Source organism: Phoca vitulina, unplaced genomic scaffold (assembly GCF_004348235.1).
Source record: "Phoca vitulina isolate PV1807 unplaced genomic scaffold, GSC_HSeal_1.0 scaffold20, whole genome shotgun sequence".
Lineage (NCBI taxonomy): Eukaryota > Metazoa > Chordata > Mammalia > Carnivora > Phocidae > Phoca > Phoca vitulina.
Window position 1 is genome coordinate 9,529,334 of NW_022589723.1, and position 18,275 is coordinate 9,547,608.

At 55.6% G+C, this 18,275-nt stretch overlaps 1 protein-coding gene across 1 annotated transcript; it reads left to right on the forward strand.

The window, feature by feature from the left end:
• Positions 1–380: 380 nt before the first annotated feature.
• On the forward strand, positions 381–9,274 carry VPS18 (VPS18 core subunit of CORVET and HOPS complexes). Its single transcript, XM_032417838.1, has 5 exons — positions 381–818; positions 1,862–2,003; positions 4,813–4,904; positions 5,068–6,938; positions 7,661–9,274. Exons 1-5 carry the CDS (start codon positions 728–730, stop codon positions 8,384–8,386), a joined length of 2,922 nt encoding a protein of 973 aa, XP_032273729.1. The 5' UTR covers positions 381–727; the 3' UTR covers positions 8,387–9,274.
• The last annotated feature ends 9,001 nt before the right edge of the window (positions 9,275–18,275 follow it).

Consider the following 18,275-nt stretch of genomic DNA (forward strand, 5'->3'; position numbering starts at 1 on the left):
AGGAGCAGGGGACTGGCTTCGAGGCCGGGGCTGCACTCCGCGGCACGGTGGGAAAGGGCCTAAAAAAGCCGGGATTGCCCCCTTGCGTCAGAGCTCGGAACTGCACCAGGGTCCTGGAAGGAAGGACCTGTATTCAGAGGGGCCAACCCAGCACCCAGCCCGACTGCAGCTGTGGCGCGTCCAGGGCTCCGCCTCAAGCCGAGCACTCCCGCAGCACTTCCGGCTCCCGCCCTGAAGAGCTGACTGGGCCCAGGCCCTGGCCCGCCCCCCCCCTTGGCCCCGCCTCCTCCTCCGTAGCCGTCGCCGCGCCTTGCCGTGGCCGGCGGGGCTACGTTCCTACGCGAGTAAAAGTGGGGCTCTGAGAACCCGGAAGTTACGTTATAGGCACGCGTCCCGGGGGCGGGAGTCAGCTGAGCTGCTGGGGCGAGGTTGGGATCTTCTCGAATCGGCTAAAGGGAGCCAGTGATATTCTGGGGGGCGGGAGCGGGGTGCAGGACTGCGCCAGATTCAAGGGGGAGGGTTCCCCAGTCTTCTCGCTTTATAAGGCGGGAGCGAGAAAACCTTCAGGATTTTAAAGAGGAGTGGGCGGCGGATTGCCAACATCTGTCAGATTCTTGTCGAGGCTGGGGAGACGCAGTTTCCAATCCAGGGCGACGGGGATCCCTGGGGGGAGCCCTGTTGTATGTAATCCCTGGGCCCGGGACGGAGGGCCCAGAGGCCGGGCACCATGGCGTCCATCCTGGATGAATACGAGGACTCCCTGTCCCGCTCAGCCGTCTTGCAGCCTGGCTGCCCCAGCGTGGGCATCCCCCACTCCGGTAAGGGAGGGGAGGGCGCCGCTCACCCTGTTCGCTCACCTGGCACCTGCGGGGGAGGATCCGGGGAGTAGCTCCAGGAGGTCCGGTTCACCGCCTGGCGGTGCAGTCCAAGTCTAGGCCCCTGATTCTCCTCAGGCGCTCTTGGCCCCCAGCTGGTGGATGGTCGAAGTTTGAAAGAGCAGCAAGAGCAGCCTCGTGATCTAGGCCCTGCTACTAGGGTCCTAGGAGGAAACTGGGACCCAGATACGGAAGTGGCTTGTCTACAGGGCCGCAGTTGAGAGAACTGAGAATAGGCTCCAAGGCTTTAGCCAGAGCCTATGCTTTTCCTTCGGCAGGTGGGAAGAAGAGAGTGGTCAAATAAAACCACTGGTGGAAGGGGAATGTTGTAGGGGAAGGAAGGCTGGTCCTAGAGGGAACTTCGTCACTGAACAGGGGAAAAAGATATTTTAGGCCTTTGCTAGATCTGGGTGCAGCCTGGTGTTGAGGGGAAATTTTTGTAGAAAGTAGGACAGAGTTGGCAGAGGGATCTGAAGTGCTGGGATATTTTGTGCAATGGTAAAGACATGAGAGGAAAGGCTAGAGAGAAAGAAGCTGCAGTTTGATTGGAACTGTTCCCCAGGGCTCCCTCTGCCTTCATTCTTCTGGAGACTCAGTGAGAACATTATTGCATGGGCAGGGAGGAGGGGAGAGAGTGGATCTAGAATACTTTGGTTGAGCTGGGATTGCTGGGCCCAAGATTGATAAGGGAGAGCGCCCAACCCTTCCCCCGCCATTACCATTGGGAGCAGGTACATGACCATGTAGCAGCAGTCCAAGGGTTCAAAGAATCCACCCCTCATGGCTATCAGAGGTGTGAAAAGAGCCCAGGACCCCTGATGTAGAGGTGATTAGCAAACTACCTGATATATTGATATTAAGCTTTTAACCAAGGGCTTGGGGTAGGGATATGTTGGGAAGGTGGAGAGGAAACTTTTTTTGTTGCCTCTCCTTGTCCTTCCTCCGTGTTTTCCATACCTAACCTTTAATTCCCTCCTTTCCTGTAGGGTATGTGAATGCCCAGCTAGAGAAGGAAGTGCCCATCTTCACGAAGCAGCGCATTGACTTTACCCCTTCTGAGCGAATTACCAGTCTTGTCGTTTCCTGCAATCAGCTCTGCATGAGCCTGGGGAAGGATACACTACTCCGGTAAGTGAGGGCCCAAAAGGCTTAGGAGTAGGGAGTGGATTAGTGGTATTTGGGGACTAATCACTGACTAGGGCCGTTCTTTCACTCTGGGCAGGTGAAACAGTAGATTTGGAATTTTTTTTTTTTTTAAAGATTTTATTTATTTATTTGACGTAGAGAGAGACAGCGAGAGAAGGAACACAAGCAGGGGGAGTGGGAGAGGGAGAAGCAGGCTTCCCGCCGAGCTGGGAGCCCGATGCGGGGCTCGATCCCAGGACCTTGAGATCATGACCTGAGCCGAAGGCAGTCACTTAACCAACTGAGCCACCCAGGCGCCCCTGGAATTTTTTTTTTTTAATAGATTGATCTTTTCTTTTTTTTTAAAGATTTATTTATTTGAGAGAGAGAGAGAGAGGGAACACAAGCAGGGGGAGTGGGAGAGAGAGAAGCAGGCTTCCTGCTGAGCAGGGAGCCTGATGCGGGACTCGATCCCAGGACCCTGGGATCACAACCCAAGCTCAAGGCAGACGCTTAACAACTGAGCCACCCAGGCGCCCCTAGATTTGGAATTTTCCAAAAATATCCATTCCCAAAGAGAATTAATGTAGTATAGTAGTTAAAATCAGGTAGACCTGGGTCAGATCCCAGCTCTCCCTCTTAACAGCTAGGGAATGTTGAGCAAGTCACCCAGTCTCTCCAAATGTGTCCCTTCATCTGTTAAAGATAGTACCAACCCACAAATTGGTCATATTGATCAGGGGAACTGTCTAGAGTCCTAAAATAAATCCGCTATAAATGGAAATAATATATCTCAATAAAACTGGAAATATATACATACATACATACATACATAAATATATACATGCATCCATACATACATGGAAATAATATATAACAAAAGTATCAGCAAAATTGTTTATCCAGAATAACCTTCTGAGATAAAACAGAGGTAAGCCTCTATATCACAAAAATAAATTCTAAGTGGAATAATTATTTAAATATTAAAAATAAACTGAATATTGGGGCGCCTGGGTGGCTCAGTTGGTTAAGCATCTGCCTCTGGCTCAGGTTGTGATCTCAGGCTCCTGGGATTGGGCCCCATGTTGGGCTCCCTGCTCAGCGGGGAGCCTGCTTCTCCCTCTCTGCTCCTCCCCCCTACCACCTCCCCCACCTCTCAAATAAATAAAATCTTTAAAAATAAAAAAATAAACTGAATATCAAAAGAATATTTAATGGGGGTGCCTGGGTGGCTCAGTCAGTAAAGCATCCGACTCTTGATTTTGGCTCAGGTCATGATCTCGGGTTGTGAATTTGAGCCCCACGTCAGGCTCTGTGCTAGGCACTGAGCCTATTTCAGATTCTCTCTCTCCCCCTCCCCTGCCTTTCCTCCGTCCCTCTTTAAAAAAATAAATTAAGATAAAAAGAATCAAAGAATATTTAAGAAATGTCTGTGTTCTTGGACTGAAGGGAGATCTTCTTACTCAAGCTAGAAAATCCACTAGGAAAAAGACAGATATACTTGACTACACAGTAATTGCTGTTATGACAAAAAAAAAAAAAAACTTTTGAGAGGCACCTGGCTGGCTCAGTGGGAAGAGCATGGAACTCTTGATCCTGGGGTCCTGAGTTCGAGCCCTATCTTGGGTGTAGAGTTTACTTTAAAAAAATAATAATACAGGGCGCTTGGGTGGCTCAGTCAGTTAGGTGTCCTTTTCTTGATTTCAGCTCAGGTCGTGATCTCAGGGTTGTGAGATCGAGTTCTGCATCAGTCTGGGCGTGGAGCCTGCTTAAGATTCTCTCGCCTGGGGTGCCTGGGTGGCTCATTCAGTTAAGCGTCACCAGCACCATAGGTTACTGTTTCTAATTTTTGCCAATCTGACAGGTTAAAAACATGGTACCTTACTGTTACTTCCCAAAGGTTGAAAATATTTTTAGATGTTTATTAGAAATGTAGACTTCCTCTTTTGTAAACTGCTGGTTTATATTTTTTGCCCTCCCCTATCTACTGAAGTGTCTTTTTCTTACTAATTTTTAAGGACTTTTTAAGGAATAGGGATTTAAATCTGTAGTCATATGTGGAAAAATATCATTTTCCCACCATCTTTGACTGTGACCTGATTCAAATACTTTGATTCTTTGGTTAGAATGAACATATTATTTGAAAAGAATTTAATAAGGGAAATATAAACAGGAGCATTCCTCAAGGTTATCATCAAGATTCATTGAGCTCTACTAGGTTAAGCTCTTGGATGGTGCTTCGTATATAGAAAGTGCTCAGTACGCGGCGCCTGGGTGGCTCAGTCGTTAAGCGTCTGCCTTTGGCTCAGGTCATGATCCCAGGGTCCTGGGATCGAGCCCCACAACAGGCTCCCTGCTCAGCAGGAAGCCTGCTTCTCCCTCTCCCACTCCCCCTGCTTGTGTTCCCTCTCTCGCTGTGTCTCTCTATCAAATAAAATAAAATATTAAAAAATAAAATAAAATAAAGTGCTCAGTAACCATTAACTACTGTTTGTTGTTCTCTTTTTACCCCAGCAATCTGGGATACTCCTGCCTGTCTTCCCAGATGCACTGCACATCTACTGAGCAGAGGAAAAGACCTCTGTTCAGTGACTTCTCAAAATGAGGTGGGGGAATTCTCAGAGCGGAGGGTTCTTAAGTAGGACCCTGTATGTATTTCAGAGTTCCCTTGGGATTGTATGCAGAATTGTATGTCTGTATATAGATTTCAAGGCAGAAAGGCTGTGGCTTTCATCAGATTATAAAGAGATCTGTGATTCCAAAAAAGGCTCTGCCCTTCTCTGGAGTGATGCTGTGACTCTTGTCTCGACAGCATTGACTTGGGCAAGGCAAATGAACCTAACCACGTGGAGCTGGGGCGCAAGGATGATGCCAAGGTTCACAAGATGTTTCTGGACCACACTGGTAAGTGGGGGGCTCGGGGGGAAGGTCTGGGGTTAGAGGGGTAGTTGAGCAGAGCATAAGTCACTGCCCGGGCAGGTGGGATCTGCGAGTGGTGGGGGCAGGGAGGAGGCTGAGGGTGGGAATGGCAGCATTCTGTAGGGTGCCTTGCTCTCCCCCACTCCAGGCTCTCACCTGCTGATTGCTCTGAACAGCACTGAGGTCCTCTATGTGAACCGTAATGGACAGAAGGTCCGGCCACTGGCACGCTGGAAGGGGCAGCTGGTGGAAAGTGTGGGCTGGAACAAGGCACTGGGCACCGAGAGCAGCACTGGCCCCATCCTGGTCGGCACCGCCCAAGGCCAGATCTTCGAAGCAGAGCTCTCAGCCAGCGAGGGTGGGCTTTTTGGCCCCGCCCCAGATCTCTACTTCCGCCCATTGTATGTACTAAACGAAGAAGGGGGTCCAGCACCTGTGTGCTCCCTCGAGGCCGAGCGGGGCCCTGACGGGCGTGGCTTTGTTATCGCCACCACCCGGCAGCGCCTCTTCCAGTTCATAGGTCGAGCAGCAGAGGGGGCTGAGGCCCAGGGCTTCGCGGGGCTCTTCGCTGCCTACGCCGACCACCCACCCCCATTCCGTGAGTTCCCCAGCAGTCTGGGCTACAGTGAGTTGGCCTTCTATACCCCCAAGTTGCGCTCCGCACCTCGGGCCTTCGCCTGGATGATGGGGGATGGCGTGTTGTACGGAGCATTGGACTGCGGGCGTCCCGATTCCCTGCTGAGCGAGGAGCGAGTCTGGGAGTACCCAGAGGGGGTAGGTCCGGGGGCCAGCCCACCCCTGGCTCTCGTCCTGACCCAGTTCCACTTCCTGCTGCTGCTGGCGGACCGGGTGGAGGCAGTGTGCACGCTGACGGGGCAGGTGGTGCTGCGGGATCACTTCCTGGAGAAGTTCGGGCCCCTGAAGCACATGGTGAAGGACTCTTCCACGGGCCACCTGTGGGCCTACACTGAGCGTGCCGTCTTCCGCTACCACGTGCAGCGGGAAGCCCGGGATGTCTGGCGCACCTACCTGGACATGAACCGCTTCGACCTGGCCAAAGAGTATTGTCGAGAGCGGCCTGACTGCCTGGACACAGTCCTGGCCCGGGAGGCCGATTTCTGCTTTCGCCAGCGTCGTTACCTGGAGAGCGCCCGCTGCTACGCCCTGACCCAGAGCTACTTTGAGGAGATTGCCCTCAAGTTCTTGGAGGCCCGACAGGAGGAGGCTCTGGCTGAGTTCTTGCAGCGAAAACTGGCCGGTTTGAAGCCAGCCGAGCGCACCCAGGCCACACTGCTTACCACCTGGCTGACGGAGCTTTACCTGAGCCGGCTCGGAGCACTGCAGGGTGATCCCGAGGCCCTGAACTTATACCGGGAAACACGGGAGCGCTTCCGGTCCTTCCTCAGCAGCCCCCGCCACAAGGAGTGGCTCTTTGCCAGCCGGGCCTCCATCCACGAACTGCTCGCCAGCCACGGGGACACAGAACACATGGTGTACTTCGCCGTGATCATGCAGGACTACGAGCGCGTGGTGGCATACCACTGCCAGCATGAGGCCTACGAGGAGGCCCTGGCGGTGCTTGCTCGCCACCGTGACCCCCAGCTCTTCTATAAGTTCTCGCCCATCCTCATTCGTCACATCCCCCGCCAGCTGGTGGATGCTTGGATTGAGCTGGGCAGCCGGCTGGATGCCCGGCAGCTCATCCCTGCCCTGGTGAACTATAGCCAGGGTGGCGAAGCCCAGCAGGTGAGCCAGGCCATCCGCTACATGGAGTTCTGCGTGAATGTGCTCGGCGAGACGGAGCAGGCGATTCACAATTACCTGCTGTCGCTATATGCCCGGGGCCAGCCGGCCTCACTGCTGGCCTACCTTGAGCAGGCCGGCGCCAGCCCGCACCGCGTGCATTACGACCTCAAGTATGCGCTGCGTCTCTGTGCTGAGCACGGCCACCACCGTGCCTGTGTCCATGTCTATAAGGTCCTAGAGCTGTACGAGGAGGCTGTGGACCTGGCCCTGCAGGTGAGCTGATGAGTTGGACCCGATCCAGGACAGAGGCCTGGAGAGCAGTTGTGTCAGAGGCTGAGGGTTTGGAGTGGGGGGGCTGTGGCTAGAGGGCGCCAGCTTCTCCGGCGGAGAGGCGCTGCAGTGCAGAGGTTAAGAACGTGGACTCCGATGTCAGGGTTTGAAATCCAGTTCTGCCGCTTACTAGGCTGGGTGACCTCAGGCTGATTTCTGACCCTCTCTTTGCCTCAGATCATTCGGCCACAAATGGGATAGTGTTCTAGTTACTTCCCTCCTAGGGTTGATGAGAGTAGTGTATGCGCAAAGCCCTCAGAGCGGCACCTGCTCTGCAGGTAAGTTCTACGTCCGTGCTAGCGATTGTGTTATAGTCGCAGCTGCTGAGTTACGTTACAATGTGAAGTCCTGGGTTTGAAGCCAGGACTTACTGAATCAGAAAGTCTGAGGGTAGGGCCCCAAAATCTGTATTTTGAATATGCTCCCCAGGTGATTTTTAAATTTGCCAAAACCAAAGCTCCCTCACCGTGAGTAGCTTTTACAAAGCGGTGATGGGGACAGGCCTGTCACTGAGACAGGTTCCTATCCTGGCCCCCAGAAGCCCCACCTCGCTTGCTGCCAGGGGATCCTGCCTTGGGGCTTCTCCTGGGGCCCAGGTTTTCCCTGGGCATCTGTGTCTCCCCCAGTCTCTATCCTCGACCCTACTGCTCGCGGTCTCCCCGCAGGTGGACGTGGACCTGGCCAAACAGTGTGCTGACTTGCCCGAGGACGACGAGGAACTGCGTAAGAAGCTGTGGCTGAAGATTGCTCGGCACGTGGTGCAGGAGGAGGAGGACGTGCAGACGGCCATGGCCTGCCTGGCCAGCTGCCCCCTGCTCAAGATCGAGGACGTGCTGCCCTTCTTTCCTGACTTCGTCACCATCGACCACTTCAAGGAAGCGATCTGCAGCTCGCTCAAGGCCTACAACCACCACATCCAGGAGCTGCAGCGGGAGATGGAAGAGGCCACGGCCAGCGCCCAGCGCATCCGGCGAGACCTGCAGGAGCTGCGGGGCCGCTACGGCACGGTGGAGCCACAGGACAAGTGTGCCGCCTGTGACTTCCCCCTGCTCAACCGCCCTTTTTACCTCTTCCTCTGCGGCCACATGTTCCACGCTGACTGCTTGCTGCAGGCCGTGCGGCCTGGCCTGCCGGCCTACAAGCAGGCCCGGCTCGAGGAGCTGCAGCGGAAGCTGGGGGCTGCTCCGGCCCCTACCAAGGGCTCTGCCCGCGCCAAGGAGGCCGAGGGTGGGGCTGCCACGGCGGGGCCCAGTCGGGAACAGCTCAAGGCTGATCTCGATGAACTGGTGGCCGCCGAGTGCGTGTACTGTGGGGAGCTGATGATCCGCTCCATTGACCGGCCCTTCATTGACCCCCAGCGCTACGAGGAGGAGCACCTCAGTTGGCTGTAGGAAGAAGGGTGTTGGCCTGCTGGGTGGGCAGGCAGTCGGGGCAGTTGCCCCTTCTTGGGAAGGCCACACTCTGGTCTGTGGTCCGGCGTCTGGAGACCGCTGGGCTGTGACAGTGTTGGGGAGAGTGGAATTATAGCTGTCGCCTGTAAGGTGTCATCTGTGAGTGTATTCTGCCACTGGCCGCGCTGTTCTTGAGAGCCGCCTTGGAGCTGCTCTTCCGCCAGGCCATGTGCGTGCCTCCCAATAGAGGGCCTTAGCCTGGAGAAGTCAGAATTGTCACCTCATCACCGTCCCCCTCCATCTAACAGTCCTCTCTATGCCCCACAGACATCCTGTTCACCTTCTAGAGTGAGAGTACCATTCTTCCTTTTCACTCTGTGGCCCTTCTCCCTCAGAGGAAGGCCTCTCCCCGTGTCTGCCCCTAGATCCCAGAGCAAAAAGGCAGCCCCTCCAAGTCGTGGGCACGGAGGGTGGGAAAGGTGGTGCTGGTAGGGGGCGCCTCTTGTGTCCACCTTTTGGGGCTCTGGTGTGGGGGTGCCCTGGGACAGAGGGCCTCATGGAGGACAGGGGGAGATGGTGATGGGGGCGGGGCGCATTAAACCACGTGCACTGCACTGGGGGCTCTCGAGTGGATGGCTTTGTGTTGATGCTGGCCTGAGGGGCGTGTGAGTCATCTCCAGGGGAGCTACGGTCCCACAGGGAGGCTGCCAGGACCCTGAACACTTTCCAGCCTTGGCCCTTGCTCCTTCTTCTGGAGATGTGACCAATTGATTGTGCCGTTTTTGTGATTTGCTTGCTTCCTTGTCCCTCGACTCCATCCTCTGTGGCTCCAGGCTTCAGCTGGGAATGATGGCCCACCATCCTCTCAGACCAAGGACTGTTCTTCCCTCCGGCCAGCAGGTGGTGCTGCTCCCCACAGAATCCTTCACACTCCGGCAACTGGGGGGGCGCTGAGTTCTTGTCATTTTCTCCACTAGTGCTTCCTCGGTCTGTTCCTCCCTAGTATGTTCTGGGAGTCTGCACTGCCTAACCGTGAATCTAAGCCCCCATCCTCCCTCTACTAGCCCTTATGCGTCCTAGATTTTGCCTGCCCTTCCCTTGCCAGCCTGGATCCTTGTGTTCCCAGCTTCTGCCAGCTTTGAGACTGCCACCCACCATCCATGGCATATGGCAGATACATTTTTCCCCCTCTAACTCCTGTGACCTGCCCCTCCCCCTCCAGGTTGCACTTTTTTAGCTGTGGCTACTCTAGAGAGTCCCAGATGGGGGCCTTCCTGTGACATCAGGGAGCAGCACCCTTTGCTCGGGGAACTGGGGTTCACAGTCCACTGCCGGCTCTATGGGTGTGGTCTATCAGCTGCCCAGACTGACACAAAGTAACAAGTGCGTATTCCTGGAATCGGGCCAGGGTGAACCCCCCCCCCCTGGCTGGTGACTGCAGGCTTTTCTCTCCCCTGCAGAGTAGCCCTTTTCCAAGACTTTTGCAGTCCTGGTGGAGCCTTGCCCTGCTGAGTTCCCCCAGTCACTAGAACAAGTGTCTACTCATGGCCACTGCCAATGGTCAGGTTAGAAACTGCCCATCTTTGATGAGCCTCAGACTTCCCGTCTTCCGCCAGAAGCAAGAGGGAGCAAATGTGGAGGGGTTGGTAATCACTGGGTGGGGAGAGAACACCCTATTCCTGTTCCTTCTGTTCCGAGAAGATTTGGAGGGCTCTTGTTCCCCTTTCTCTTTACATGTGGCCTAAGGCTCCCCTCATACCTAGACGTGCCCGGTAGAGGGCTAAGGGGTACCGTTCCCCACTGTCAGCATCAGTCTAAACTTTGACCTGCCACTTGCGTGGTCACTTGCTTAGAACAGCTTGGGTTGTCTATCTCTGCACATAATGGGTACCTAATACATGTTAGTTAAACAAACACTGCCCTATTGCTCCCTCCTCCCAGAGGAGTTGGCTAAGACAGCCCGGGATGCCCCTGCCCCCTTCTGTCCTCTCCTGAGCCTGCCCATCTGGTCCTAGGCAGCTTCCTCTTTCCTGGAAAAAAGGCCCCAGGCTTCCTTGGCACTGACAGAATGGGGTTCCGTTGAGTCAGGGCAACGGGAAGCCATGGCTCTTAGATCCCTGGAAACCAAGCGAGGCCTGGAATGGAGGGGAGAGAGAAGGCCCTCAGGGCCCTGGCCCTAAGCCTGGGGAGGGCCAGAAGGGGGTGTGGTGGGGGAGCAGCTGTGTGGGCAGAGACCAAGATGAATGAGCTGCTCCTGGAGCTGTCACTGGAAATAGGAGGAGTGGCCACAGGCAGTGACACTGAGAACAGGGCAGGAGGCCTGTAAACAAGGAAGCCACCTGGGGGAGACTCAGGGCGGTCACTGGTCCTGGGGAGCAGGTGCTTCCTGAGGCGCGCCCTTGAGAGGGCTCTGGGGGGCTGCCTGGCCAAGTTGTCAGCTGGCACGAGGGGGCGCTGTCGACTGGCTTCCCGAAACCACTGGCTCCCTTCCACAGCTCCACGGGGAGTGGCCATCGGAGGGTGTGACGGCCCAGCGACTGAGGCCTGGCTTTCCCGCTGGGCGGCCCTCCCTCCTCCTGTCCCTAAGGCAGACGGGCCAAGGGCACCAGCCCTGGCAGGGAGGGCACGGGGCTCCTGGCCAGTAAGGGTGTGAGCTCGTTCCCCCAGGGACCACCAGTTCTCCCATTCCCCCCTTTCCCCACCCCAGGGCTCGGGTTGCAGGCTGGGCCCTCATCAACCCCATTTGGTTGGGAGGGGGCTCCGAGGCCACCAGGCTCCAGGCTGCCCTTGGCGCTGCGCCCCCCCCCCCCCCCCCCCCCCCCCCCCCCCCCGGCGCCAGGGAAACAAAGGTTAGGGGGCCCAGAGGGAGTTATCTGGCCCCACCACCACCAAGGGAGGGGGAGGGGACCAAGAGGGGCATACCTCCTCCCCACTCCCCCAGCTCTGCAGATTCTTCGAGACACTTTCACAGGCGGAAATTCCCAGAGGTCAGAGGAGGGAAATGGTTAATTCCTTTTATTCAATGGGTCCCCCCTACACGCCTCCCCCCAGCTTCCTCCCTCCACTTCCCGCCCCCCCCCTGTGTGAACAGGAAGTGGAGAGGAAAAGGCTCGGAGCAGAGCAGCTGGGAGCAGGAGGCAGGGAGTGGGCGGCAGGCTTGGTGCCAGCCCTGCCCCTCATGGTTGCTTGCTGGAGGGCCAGACCCACTGTGGCCTGGGAAAGAACCTGCAGCCCGGCCGGCTGAGTGGCGCAGGGCTGGGTGACAGCCTCCCGTCGGAGCCCCCTTCTCTCAACCTGCCTCTAGGTCCGAGGCTGCTGCCAGGAGGGCGTGAGGCGTCCTCTGTCCGAGCCCCAGCTGCCCTGGCCACTGCAGCCCCACCCCCACGGCAGGCTGGGCATCCCTCTTCAGGCAGCCGCCGCTCCTGGCACTGGCTCCAGCCACTCAGCCCCTTGGCCCTGCCAGTTCTTTGAAGCTCATGCAGTGCTTCCTGTTTGGGGCAGGCGATGCCAGAGCCCCTCCCCCACCATTGTTCTGTGGAGACCATAGGTCCATCTGTTGCCCCATGGTGGGGCCCCTAGGCAGTGCCACACGGGAGCAGCACCACAAAGGACCCTGCTGGCAGCTTTGATTATGTGGAGTGAGGCAGGGCCCCGAAGCAGGTTGAGGGGGAATGGTGGTGAGAGGCAGGCCTGGCGTGGGCAGTGGGACAGAGGGAGGATGCTAGGTAGTTCTAGTGACTGGGCAGCCAGAGCCCCCAGCTTTCTCCTCCACCTGGAGCATGGCGATGATGCTTTTCAGGGAGCTATACCTGCTGAAGCCACCAGGTGAGGGACACCGTTCTCATGTCCAGTTTCCAAAAGGGAAAACTGAGGCAGAGGGGCAAACTTGGGTCTAGGACGGCTGCTAAAAGGGACACGAAGTAGGGTTCTTCTCTCAAGGGGATTAGCCCTTCTCGCTGAATGCCCTCTGACTGGGTGCTTTCCTCTCCCTGAGCTGCTTTGCTCTTTCTCAGCTTTAGCCTTGAAGTAGCTCTTGAGCTAAGAAGTCAGAAACCATGGGGTCACTGGAAGGTTAGGGTGGCCCTACGTTGGTGACCAGCAACCAGTGTCCACTGAGAACAAGCCCAGGCAGGCCCAGCAGGAAAAGAGAAAGGGGCATTGGTCTGGCCCCAGGAAAATGGGTGCTGCTCTTGGTTCCCAGTCTGCCGTAGCCAAAAGTCTGTTTGTGTTTCCCAGGTGTGGGGGGCAGGTGCTGTGTATCTGCAGCTCACCTCCTCTGCCTAATCTCACAGCTCTGCCTCCAACCTGCTTCCTCCCACAGGGCTAGAAGCCCAAACGTGGTCTAACTCAATTCCCTTACCAGATCCTCTGGCTTCTCACCAGCCCAGGACCTGAACTACCTAGACCATGCCTCCCGAAGGTCAGCACTGCAGAGATCTCAGCTGCTCTTGTTCAAAGAAAAAAGCCTTCATGGATGTTCAGCACCTGAAATGGATATGCTGTGCCTCCCTGGTGGAAGCGGGGCTGGGAGGCCCACACCCCTATTTACTGTGCTTTCCTCCCCCACCCCAATCTCTGTGGGATGCCAGCATGCTGAGGAACCCAGTTGGAAAACCGTTACTGCCAATCCCACCTCCTGATCTTACAGATGCTGAATCTCAGAGGAGAAATTGGTGGCTGACATGCACGAGGCTCCAGCCAGCATCCTGTCCCTTCTCCATGAGATTCACCATTGGTCAACAGTGACCCCCGTGCCCATCGGGAGCCAAACACCATCCTAGGCTTCACCGTGCTCGCTCTCCCTCTCCAGCTAAAGTGCATTGAGCTGAGGGACAGGGAGGTGATCTGGAAAGAAAAAGTGTAAGTCTCCGCTCTGCCATTTACCAGCTGTCAGTTTAATCATCCCCTCAGAACTTCAGTTTCTTCACTCTAAAATGCGAATAAGCATAACTGAACTTGGAGACTCAAGTGTAGATTAGACAAGAACAGTGCGGCCCTTCTGCAAGTTTAGCCCAGCGCCGGGCCCCTGAGCGATTCCTGTTGGCTTGTTTCTCTTCCACGTCATTCTGTGCCTCATTCCTCTGGGGCTGGGACCCTGTAAGCCCTATCGTGGCTCTTCCCGCACAAACCCTCTGATCTCCTCTTTGAGAATCAGAGTGGAATTGGAAGGAAGAGGCTTGCTTGAGAATGCTTTTCTGGTTTCTCAAAAGATGGTGATTCTGGGGGAGAGGTCCAGGATGAGTGTGAGAGGAATCCCTCAGGCATATAGACTATGGCCCCGGAAGTGGGACAGGAGTGCTGCCTTGGGGGACGGGGTCCCAGTTTCCTGGAGGAGAGAGGACACTACTCTGCTCCAGGGGACAGATAGGATAGGCTGAGGGGCTGGGCCAGGCGTGGCTCCTCTGCCAGCCTGCCCTCGTGGTCCAGCCCCGAGCTTGCACAACAGCCTGGCTGGCTGGCTGGCACTCCCCTGGGAGCCTCAGGAAGTCCCCCTTGTCCCCCCCTTGACCTTTGACCCCTTGGGCCTGCTGCAGGCCAGAATTCCAGGCAGCTGTCCTCTCTTTTACCTTCTGTTCCTGGCCATTTCCCTTTAAGGCTGGAACTCAGAGATACCCCAAACCCCCACCTTACAGCTCATCCTTTCACATACTCTCCGGTATGGACCAGCTGGAGCCTCCCCTGGGGCCGCTCCCTACGTGAGCTGTGGGGACTCTGGGCCATAAGCCAGCGGGAAAGACCCTTGGAGTCTAGCTACCTGAAGGGCCTGAGCCTTATAGGAGCGTGCCCCCGACTAGTACTCCTGAACTCCAGACATCCTCCCAGCTGTCTTGCTTGACTTCATCTCTGTCCCAGAACTCAGCAGGCCAAGCCAAGAACATGAGACCGAGCCTCCTCTCCCTCCACCCTCTGCGCAGTCAAAGTTGAAAGGACCCTTGATACTGTTCCCCATTAAACCACGCTGCACCTCACGGCAACTCAGTTTCACAATCAAATAATTCCCTTTGGTTTTCTAGTGGAATTTTTGCTTTTATTTTTTAGGGTTTCTTGGCCTTTTTTTTTTTTTTAAAGCAATCAGTCTAAATTTGTCATCACACATCCCCCATTTCCGCCCCTAAGGGCCTCCTTTTCATCCCCTGGAATCTGGAAACCATATGTGTGGGCAGAAACCCCCCAGCATCCCCCACAGCACCCTGGCCCAGCCTGGCCTCCACAGGGGCAGCCTGTTAGCTGGGGAAGAGTCTACACCCCAGGCTGGGGCTGGAAAGGGAGTTTCTCTTTGGACCTTCCCAGCTCAAGCCATGGAGAAGCCGTGTGGTCTAGTGGTTAGGGCTGGAACACATGGGTTCTGTCCCCAGCAATCTCTTTGACTAACGCCAGAAGCCTGGGAAAGTCCCCTTGGTATCCAAGGGACTCAGTTTCCCCATCAGTTGAGGGACTCAGAGCGTTACCAGCTAGCTCCTCTCCTACCTGCCTTGGTAGATAGAGTTTTTGATCCAAAATTTTTGCTCTGTCACTTACAAGCCCTGTGACCTTAACAAATGGCTTAATCTTTCTAAACTTCGATTTCCTCATCTATAAATTAGAGACTATCGTACCTACCTCCTGGTTGTTGCTAGGGTTAAATAAGAAAACCTATCCTCAAGGGCCTAACGTCAATAAACATTAGTTGTTGTTAATAAGTAGAAATACATAATGAGGCGGCCGTGTGTTTTCGGCGGGCACAGCTCTGAGGCCAGCCTGTCTGCCCCTGCCTCTCTGGCTCAGGCTGCCCTGTCCCGACCTTCCTTGGGCCTCCTCTGGCTCTAGAAGGAGCAGGGATGCATTAGCAGCGCTAGTGGATCAGGCCTGAGGCCCTGCTGCTCTGTCCCTGTCTCCATGGCGACCCCAGCCCCTCCCCTTCTTCCTTCCTCAGGAGCTTTCTGTTTACTGTAAACAGCTGCCCCAGCTCAGCCCTAGCTGATCCCGCCCAAGGCCAGCCAGACCCTCTCTGAACTGGGGACAGGCTAGATGTGAAGGTCCGGCCACAGCATCCTGGGCTCCAAGCGGCCTTGAACAGGCTCTGCTTTGCCACCTGGACTGGGAGGGGAGGAAAGAAGGGGAGAGGAAAGGCCTGTTACCTCAGACCAGGGCAGCCAGCATCTCAGAGACAAGGATCAGTGGAGTGTAATGAACGATGACCGTCCCAAGAGAGCCTGGTAGAGAGACCTCTGGCATGGCTTTAGACTGACCTGGGTTCAAATTCTGGCCTGAACAACTGGATGTGCTCATTGTATGACCTCAGTCTGGTCATTTAACTTCTCTAAGCCCCACTCAGTTTATTGATTTGTAAAATGGAGGTGATAACACCGTCCTTGGAAGACTGGTTGCTGTGTAGGTTGGTGATGACGCACGCACGTTATCACGGCGTGTTGCTAGCCTGCATTGGTGGTGGCTGGATTTATGATTTCACCTCTCAGATACTCTCCTGCTCAGGGACTTTGCATGAGTCCCAGCCTATTCCTCCACCTGGCATGCTTCAATCACACGAGCTACAAGCATGCGTGTGTGTGCACAAAGCACAGACACATGTGCACGCAGCAAATAAATACAAGCCCACTAATGAAATGAAACGCGTAAGCATCTGAGGCACAGAAGAATCTCTCCATGGAGGTGGAGTTAGAGTCCAGTTGTTTGTTTCTTTTCTTCTTTCTTTCTTTCTTCTTTCTTTTTTTCCTTTCTTTCTTTCTTTTTAAGATTTTATTTATTTTTAAGCAATCTCTACACCCAATGTGGGGCTTGAACTCACAACCCCCGAAGATCAAGAGTTGCACACTCCACCGACCAAGCCAGCCAGGCGCAGCAAGTCTAGTTTCTTCAGCCCGGACCTGGGCCTGAGCAGAACCACACTAGAGCTGGGACATTGTGCCACCATCACCAGGTCATCGCGGGTGCTTACTTCTCCCTCCACTCAGCAACCCCCTGCTCCCCGGGATTGCACCCGCCCTCCCTGCTCAGCTGACCACCGTACAGGAATACACGGAATGCTGTTAGCGTACTGCTTCCCATTCCTAGGGGCCACGCTTTCAGGGCAGGATGTCTGGAATGTGAGGCTTCTGGCCCCGACCTGAGGAGCTCACAGTGGCTCTTTGACTCCAGCATCCTTGGAAGTACCGGCCAGTTAGGGGAGCCTTCAAGGGTGAGATGGAGAGCTGTCATTCCCCTTACCACCAGAACCAGGGCCGGCTGGGGTTAGGCAGGGGCATTCACCAATTTGAGTCATTCCCCACAGGCCCATGAGTAAGCGTGGCTCTGGATTTCCAGCACCCCCTCCCCACCAAGATGCCTGTCGGGGTCTTCCAGGGCTGGGTTCCTGTTGGTCCCAGGTGTAGCCCTGGGGTTACATCCTGGGCTCAGCTCCCTCAGAGGCAGGGAGCAGCATCTGGAGGCTCGTGGGCTTAGCTGACTGCTGCCTTCACAGCGGCCTGCCTATCGGCCTAACGCCGGAGTTTCTGTCCTCACCCTGGTCTGGGCTGCATGAGCAAGGAGAGGAGCCCCCAGTACTAAAGTCAGCCCCGTGGACAGGGCTGGAAATCCCCCACTTCTTACCTTGGCTGGTTGAGGAAACAGCCTCCCGGCAGAAGGCCGCCTCCCGCCAGGGACTTTTCTCTTGGGGGTGACACAACATACAGGGCCGCTACAGGGACCCCGGCCGCACTTTAGCCAGCCCCGGGGGGTGAGGGGAGCATCACATGGGACCACTCTCTCCCTTGCAGGAAGCATGGCAGTCCAAGGTGCTAGAGTCCTACAGGGGCTTATGCAGGCCTGAAAGGGTGGGCAGGGAGAAGGGAGACCACAGGGTGGCCAGGAAGGTCCACACTGCTGGTGGCATCCGGGAATCTGACAGGGCCCAAGCGATTCTGTACCCAGAGCGCCCCAGCCCCTCCTCCACAGCTCCCTTCCCTCACCCAGCACCCGATCTGAAATGGGCTTCTGATAGGATAGAAAGCCTTCACAGGGCTTTGGTCTCCCAGGGTAGTGGTTTCCAAACTGTTCTGATTATGAACATTTATGTATAAATCACACACTAGAGTCAAAACCCATATGAAAGCTTACTAAAGCTCAATTTATTTTTCAGATAAAAAAGAAGTTTAAATGGAAATCTTCCTATTTCCTCCCACCTCCTGACAGATGGCCTTGCTCACTTCTGCACTCAGCCCACCGAGGAGCCCGCCGCACTCTAGATGAAGGCAGCCTCGCTCAGAGCAGACCATCCCACCTTGCAGGAGGGTACAGGGCTTGGGTGGGGGGCAGCTCGTTTTCTTAATGCTTTGCACACCACAAACAACTGAGTAACCCACATCTGAAACTCTTCTCTTTGTTGTTGGCAGCTTGAAAAGAAGCCCAGTCATCTTCGGCAAGGCTCTTCTGCTGAAGCGGGAGTTATGCTACGGCTCCCTACCCCAAAAGGCCCCAGCAGCCTGTCCCTAGAGCCACAGCATCCCCTTGCAGAAAGTGAGCATTTATCAAGGAGGAATGCCCAGGCCTGTGTATGTGTGTGTGTGTTTCACGGTCGCATGTGTGTGTACATGCACATCCGGCTGTGCCTGCTCGGGGACAGCCTCTGTCTTCTGGTCCTGCTGGCTGTTGGGGCCTCATGCAGGTCACACAGGTCCTGAGACATCTGCCATTAACCCTTCTGACCTGAGTCAGAAGAACCTCTGACACTGAATCATATTCTTTATCTCCTCTGCATTGTCACAACAGAACCGTTTAGATAGGTGAAGCAGCTATCAATATTTCCTTGGTGGAGGGGAGGAGCTCGAGGCTCAGGAGGAGAGGGAATGGCCCAAAGTCACAGGGTTCCACAGAGCTGGGTCTCCTAAGTGCTCCCCCTCCTCCCAGGTCCTGC